This window comes from Phragmites australis, chromosome 7 (genome assembly GCF_958298935.1).
Source record: "Phragmites australis chromosome 7, lpPhrAust1.1, whole genome shotgun sequence".
Lineage (NCBI taxonomy): Eukaryota > Viridiplantae > Streptophyta > Magnoliopsida > Poales > Poaceae > Phragmites > Phragmites australis.
Genome location: NC_084927.1, coordinates 14,992,706 through 15,000,570, shown reverse-complemented (window position 1 = coordinate 15,000,570; position 7,865 = coordinate 14,992,706). Strand labels below are relative to the sequence as shown.

The 7,865-nt window shown below is 47.4% G+C and overlaps 1 protein-coding gene across 1 annotated transcript; it reads left to right on the top strand.

Annotated features, from left to right (window-relative positions):
* Positions 1-722: 722 nt before the first annotated feature.
* Positions 723-1,174, top strand: LOC133925409 (basic blue protein-like). The gene is made up of 2 exons (XM_062371345.1): positions 723-867; positions 975-1,174. Exons 1-2 carry the CDS (start codon positions 723-725, stop codon positions 1,172-1,174), a joined length of 345 nt encoding a protein of 114 aa, XP_062227329.1.
* The last annotated feature ends 6,691 nt before the right edge of the window (positions 1,175-7,865 follow it).

Sequence of the window (7,865 nt, the reverse complement as noted above, 5' to 3'; positions counted from 1 at the left end):
TTTGAAGTTACTCAGAGCTACAGATTGAGAGCTACGTTATTTTTGCTAATGTGTCTGCAGCTGTCTCGAGTGGAATTATGAGGTTAAGTTAGGTTTTTCTTTATGGCCAATTGTGAACCATTAAAATTTGATTTTAGGTGTTGCAATCATTCAACCACCATCTGATTGTCATATTAGTTTTCTGGGATCCTACACCTACACTAGTTTTATTCATTCATTTAATGTCTTTAATGCTTTTATAGTGCCATGCTAAAACATTAAAATATAAATTGGAACTTGTAACACTCATTAAAAGCTGAAACAGAATTATTTTGTGAATGCCCAACATTTATAGTAATATTATTATTATTTTGTTACTTTGGGGAAATAAGATTTTAAATCCATACAATTGAAATAATAAATGGATCTTTGCTAATCTAATAAATTTTGAATCCTCAGTCTTTGCAAATCTAATTTGGAAGAAATAATAAATGCCTTAAGTAATACTACTCACTGAAGACCAGAGATAGAGGCAGAGAATTAATAATACCAAACTTTTTTATTGGCAAATAATAACCGTATCGAAGTACCATAACCATTATAAAACTGCACCAACAGGTAGCCTCCGTCTGCGCATCTTCTCATTGCTGGCTATATACTCCTACAAGCAGCAACTGTGACACTCGTGATCCGTAGAAATGGCACGGAGAAGCAGCAAGATTTTGGTGTTGTTCCTATGCGTGATGGTGTTTGCTCAACGTGAAGGCGGCGGCGGCGGCGTGGTGGCTGCGGAGTCGAGGCTGTGGCCTGTCGGTGATAAAGCCGGCTGGACCTTCGGTGTCCTAGAATGGTCCAACTACAAGCCCTTCAGGGCAGGCGACGTTCTCTGTGAGTCGTCTTCTTTAACTTGGCTTGGGTTACGTTTCTTCACTTTCTACAGCCTACTTGCTTAATTAGCGCGTATGACTGGATGCCTGCGTGCGTGTGGGGTGCAGTGTTCAGGTACCCGCCCGGCGCGCACAACGTGGTGCAGGTGGACGCTGAGGCAGTTCAAGACTGCGAGATTCCCGGCAACGCTACCGTGTGGAGCTCTGGGAGCGACCGCATCACCCTTGCCCGCGGCGTATCCTTCTTCGTCTGCGGCTTCCCGGGACACTGCAAGAACGGCATGAAGATCGCTATCACCGCAAACTAGGTTCCTAGATTTATCCACCTGATACGTCTTATGTATACCAAGTCAGTGTACGCATAAATGCAGGACTTACCTGATCGAATAAAAAGGACTGGAATTTTCATGGCATATATAATGTTGCATGACAAGAATTTCTTGTGAGATGAGGCTGGAAACTAAATAACTCGTTGATGAAGGTGCCGGCCTTGTATCCTCTGTGGTTTTCTTTTGAGATTGACTAGATGAGGCTCTTCGATGCGAAGACATGGGCCTTAATTCTTCCCCAAATGATCAATCAAATGGGCTTTCCACGTGGGCTTTTAGGGAAAATTTTAAGGAGTTTTTTATTTTTATATATTTTTAGTTTAAATTTAAATAAATAGATTCCCGGCGAAAAGATTTGCAAAAGTAGGCGCCCACCGCCCTCTTAGAGGGCTGTAGCCCTCTGAGAGGGCGGGTATGGGTGCTAACCGCCCCCTGAGAGGGCGGTAGGCCTTCCCGCCCGGGCCCCATAGCTTACTGCCCCCTGAGGGGGCGGGTAAAGGTCCTTACCGCCCTCTCAGGGGGCGGTAAGGCTCCTCCCGCCCGCCGCCCTGCGCCGGCCCCCTGCGCCCTGGAGTCTATAAAAACCCTGAAAAATGGAGAAAAAACCATAAAATTCGGAGAAAAAGAAAAGTTGAGAAGAGAGAGGAGAAGAGAGGAGAGGAGAGGGGAGGAAGAGAGATCGGCGAAGCCCTGCTGCATTTGGGCTGCAGATTTGGAAAAAAGTTTCAGGTAAATCTTTTTATCCTTTTTATTATTGTTAATTAGTGCAGTAGTAGTATATGACATAGATTTTAGATATTTAGATCTAGGGTTTAGAAAATTGTAAAATTTAGTTAGAAAATTGCACGATAATAGTTGAATATAGAATATTATTTTTAGTATATTATTTTCAATTTGTTACCTGTAGTATATTATTTATAGCATATTATTTTCAGTATGTTGTTTGTAGTATATAGTTTATAGTATATTACTTGTACATGCGGACGTATGAGTCAACAGTAGATGATAATTTGTGAACCTAGGGTAGCATTTAAAAACTATTTTATCCGATAATCAGAAATATAGTTTGTTGTCTTAACATGTGTTATGTTTGCGGGTGTTTTCAGGAATGGCAGATAAATTAATTTTTCAGATATATTATGGTGAGGGTGAAATTATGTACGGTCCCAACGGTGTAGATCTCTCTAGATTTCGCCATGTTATGAAGGGGCTTAGTAAGGCTAATGAGAGGACTATTGTGGGGGTGTGCAAATGGCTCATGCAGTTTTTCCAACTGGATCCGCAGCAATATGAGCTGAAGTTGAAAGGTGTTCTGAGCCGTACTAGTCATGGATACTTTGGTGAGCTTATTCCCATCGAAGCCACATCAACTTGGAGGTAGTATGTAGATATATGTTGTGAACGTGGTATGCCGCTTGTTTTATTAGCTGCGGCGTACCTGAAAGATCAAAATGAGGTGAACTCTGCAGAAGCAGTAGCAGGACCAAGTGAGGCAGTGGAAGATGAGTCAGAGGCGGCTAATGTAGGGTTCAGAGAGGAGGTTGGTGATGTTCCAGACCTGCAGCCGATGGGTGTAGCTGATGAAGGGGAGCACATCCCTAGCATCATTGAAGATATGGATTTGGAGGATGAAGAGTTGGAGGAAGGCCTTGTCGATGGGGATTCTTCTGATGAGGAGGGTAATGCTGCAGTTCCTGCAGAGTGGCGGGATCAAGAATTTTCGAAGTTGGTGGTTAGCGAGGCTGACCAGACACCGTGGCCATACTATGAGAATGAGGTGTCACAGGGTGCTATGTACCCTACAAAAGAGGCAGTTATTGATGCTGTGAAATTCTGGTCGTTGTCTCTTCGTAGGAAATTCAAGGTTGTTAAATCAAGTAAAAGAGAGTACGATGTGAAGTGCTTGGTTCCTCAGTGCTCTTGGCGGGTGCACGCATTTAGAGGGAAATGGGCAGACTACTAGCAATGCTCGATAGTTAAGGAACATAGTTGTCATATTGAGGAAATAGAGTTCACCCACCGGAACCTGTCTTCTGCTTTCATTGCAAATGTTATGTACGGAGAGATTGTGGAAAACCTAAGGTATGAGCCACGATCAATAATCCGTGCTATTGAGCAAAGGTTCCAGTACACAATAAATTATGCGAAGGCATGGAGGGCGAAACAAAAGGCTATTGAGATTAGGTTCGGTACATATGAAGATTCGTATCACAATCTACCTTGTCAATTAGCCACAATTTGTGCAAGAAATCCAGGCAGCTACTATGATATCAAGCATTACCCCTCTACTGATGTGGAGTACAGCGGAAAAAGATTGTTGCAGCGTGCTTTCTTTGCATTCGGTGCAACTATCAAAGCATTTAGATATTGCCGACCCATCATATGCCTAGATGGAACATTCCTAACTAGGAAGTACAAAGGCAATATGTGTCACAATATTTCATGAAAGATCAAGTATTGAACACCTGGAACCAGGAGCTGTATGGTTACGGCATTGTTGACACTTTTACAAGTAACCCAGGGCCTTCAAGAATATATGTGCCTGATTTGGGAAAGATGAAGAACGCACCGGGCCGAAGACAATCTCGGCGGATTCGTAACGATATGGATGAATCCGAGGCTGGCCCTAGGATTAAGTGATGCAGTCAGTGCAATGAAGTAGGTCACACTTACAAATATTGTCCCAAAAGTGCAGGCGGTGATACACCTGTTGTCTAGGTCAGCTAGTTTTGTACCATTTTAATATGTGTTAATTTCGCATATGGTTAATTTGCATTCGAAGTATGTTGTTCGTGTATTTATTTCTCAATGTATTAATGTACATGTCTTTCAAATGCAGAGATGGCTCAGCCTTCGAGCCCGGAGCTTTTGGACCCTGCCGTGGACAAGAAGCATCGCAGCTTCTTACCGCCGAGCACCAGACGGAGCTAGGAGTGTTTCGCCCACGAGGCCCCGGAGAGCTGCTGACGGTAGACGAGCGCTGGACCCACAGGTACTTAGAAAAGCTGATGGTGTTACATATCATTTCGCTGTTGTTGTTACATATTATTGATGTACTGCAATACTTATAGGTTGGGAGCGGCCGGACTCCTACCGCTTTGCCGGTTGGTCGAGGCCCGATCGACGGAGAACCCCGAGGTTGCGGCCCGTCGTTTCTACTTCGATCGGTCGCTGATAGCAGCACTGGTCGACCGTTGGAGGCCGGAGACACATACGTTCCACCTACCGTGCAGAGAGATGACCCCGACCCTGCAGGATGTCTCCTACCTCTTAGGACTTCCTTGCGCGGGAGCTGCGGTTGGGGTGATCGATATGCAGGCTAACTGGATGAACGACATGCAGCAGTGATTTGGGCCGGTGGAGCGAAAGGCGGATGCACCCCCGTACGTGCCTGAGTTCTTAGCCGATGCACGAGGGCCAACAAAGAAGTGGATCCTATAGTTCCAGGTACGGTAACATGCAACCTATCGATTACTAACAAATTATGTCGTAATGATTCTTTCTGACACCAGTCATATGTGCAGCCGGCGTACATCCACCCACAAGCCAACGCATACGCAGTCTCGAGACATTTGGAGGCCTACCTCCTTTGGTTGTTTGGGTGGGTGATGTTCACTAGTGGCCAAGGCCACCTGGTTACGAGGACCCTTGTGCCGTACGCCCGGTTGATAGCGGACGCGCATGCAGAGGACGTACCGCAGTTCAGCTGGGCATCAGCTGTTCTTGCTGCGACGTATCGGGCACTCTACGACGCATGCACGAAGAAGGAGGCGCTAGCCACTTTTGCTGGGTGTCCACTTCTTCTTCAGCTATGGTCGTACGAGCATTTCGTCATAGGTAGGCCGGTGGTGGATCGCTCCCCGTACCCAGAGGAGTGGTACGGCAAGATGGACGAGGACGCGCCGACAATGGCCTCGCTGTGGTGTCGTCGACGGGTACGTAATTTACATTAACAGTTTCGTTCGTACTATGTTACTCTCTAAATATCTGTATTGATGTTTTTCACTCAGCCACACTGGGCCCACGAGCAGCCTCGCAGCACGTACGAGCATTTTCGTACCCAGTTTGACAGGCTACGTCCTAACGATGTGGTATGGGAGCCATACAACGCTCGGTCCGTTCATACACGTGCAGGGTTGGGATTGTCACCCTTGTGCACCCGCGACGAGGAGTACTGGCTCACCAAGGTGCCCCTTGTCTTCGACATCTACATCGAAGAGTACTCACCGCAGCGCGTCATGCGGCAGTTTGGCCGTCACCAGGCATTCCCGCTCGTCCCCATCCGTACAGTCCCCTTGCACGTCCACAGGTACATTTGATAAATTTTAGTTTGAGCAACCTTCATTTCAGTTTGACTTACATTTACCGTGGTTTCAATGCAGGTACACGCGGAAAGGCCAGCCAGCTAGCCACCTCTGGGTGGACCGCTTGGCCCCTTACGTGGCAACATGGGCCCAAGCGCTACAGGACGTCGTTGATGAGGCGCGTCCCCACACCGAGGGAAACTTCAGGGAGTACCTACGATGGTACATACCTCGTACGCGGACTCGTGTCACCTACACCTCTAATGATGTCCGGGGCCACGTCGCATCGACAATGGAGACATACCCGGTGCATTGGGACGAGGACGCCGCTTTAGCAGTAAGTCATTTTTTGAAGTCCGTACTCCATATTGAATGAACATAACCGTATACTTTAATTGTTCACTATTGTTCGTATCCGTAGACAGATATTATTTATGATGTAAATAGGGATGCAGCTGCTGCCATGGACCGCGTCCGGCAAGGGCATCACCTAAGTGCGTCGGTGTTGCGAGCTTCATTAGATGGGTTTTCGACAAGACGACGCGCGCCCTGAAGCTCATCTCATGCCGATCTACCACAGATGTAGCAGGGCCGCCTCCCAAGACGAGTGGTGTACACGCCGAGTCGTCTCGGCCGTCAGACGTGCACCGACGTTCTTCACTGTCGGCACCCACACGACCCCTTCTATCACATCTTGGAGGGTCCGAGCAACATGGTACGAATTATACTTTTGAATAATATTGATCAATATCCTTTACTTATTGTTATTAAACATTCATTAGGTCCGTCTGCACAAGTCTCGATGCAGCCTCGTAGATTGAGCCCTGTACGTCCACAGTCAGGTACTCCGGGAACCCTTCTTCCTAATTTCTAGTACTTTCAGCAAAATAAGTTACAACTGTGCTCAGGTTACTTCGGTGACGAGGCCGGTCCGTCTTCGACGGCCCCACACCCTACCCCCCCCCCCCCGCAACGTACTACGGCACGTTAGCGTGGCCTTCTTCTGCTGCACCGTCATACCACGCATGTACAATTATACATTTTTTACTGCTACTTTCAATACCATATTGTTCGTATCTAACGTGATTATTTGTTCACAGGCCCCTCCAGCCAGTACACATGGACGCCTGCCGAGCCTTCACAGTCCTCCTACCCTAGTCAGGAGGATGAGGCTGGCCCCGACACCGCATACGACATCGTCCGTGACTTCTTCGGGGGCACACCTGACTACGACGTCCTTCAGCAGTCCCAGATTTCCAGTGCACCGCTTCGGACCCAGCCCACGCACGACGAGCCCTCGACACCGGTGGTCCTTACTAGGCCTACCAGACACGTCGGCCCACCTAACCCCCTCACCTACTCCAGGGGTCACGTGAGGGTTAACCAGCGGCATCGGGACCACGATGGGGCGCACGGACGACGGCAACGAGGGAGGCATGAGTAGCATTTTACATTTTTTGTAACTAACATATGCGTATTCGCTTCATGATGTGCTCATATGTATTAAGACACGTTCACTTTGTATGGTCGACTTAGCATTTCGTAAATGCATTTCATATTCAGACACGTTCAATGAACAAGTGACCACAACACTAAACTTTAACCATGACTTGACAACACATGCCTCCTACCGCAGGCTTTAAACAAGATGTGACAACACTACCCAGCTTTTTCAAATCAGTAAATAACAACAAGGGTACCAATAAACGTGGAATCTCTGACCATGGGCAACGACAAAACTGTCACATTCTTCAAGATGGAATCCGATGCTCCTCCTGCCAGCTACGCCCATGCCCTAATTCCTTTCTTTAAGAGCAAATCCAATGCTCCTGCCTCCCCCAACTATAAGTAGCCAAACCTCCTTACGGAGAAGCATCGCTCATTTCTCATATCTCTCAAGTGCAATGTCTTCCTCAGCTCCATCGAGCCCACCAAAGAAACATTGGGGGACTACCGTACCTGAAGGTCTCGAACCACCAATGTGCTTCTGTGGTGACCTTTGTAAGCTCCGCGAGTCGCAGGACATCTCATACACCTATGGACTACGCTTCTTCATGTGTGCCAACTATGAGTATGACAAGCCTCGCAATGCAACAACTGGTTATCGACCAGTACGGTAACAGATGTCCGCCTCATCTCTTCCGATTACGCACCCTCTTTTACTAACCGCTCATCTTGTTCCATTTGTTCAGTCCCCTCCACCGCTCTGTGATTTTATTCAGTGGCTCGACAATGAGCAAAATGACTCACAGAAGCTGTGGGTCGACATGAACATGAGGTGGAGAAGGGAAGCGTACGCATGTCGGGAGTACGAGCAACAGCAAGAGGAACTTCGTCTCAAGCGGGAGGAAGAAGAGCGCATGAGG

Bases quoted from the DNA above. Each gene is read 5' to 3' on its own strand.
- LOC133925409 (XM_062371345.1), top strand. From the start codon at position 723: ATGGTGTTTGCTCAACGTGAAGGCGGCGGCGGCGGCGTGGTGGCTGCG. The intron at 868-974 runs GTGAGTCGTCTT...TGTGGGGTGCAG, and splicing joins CAGGGCAGGCGACGTTCTCT to TGTTCAGGTACCCGCCCGGC.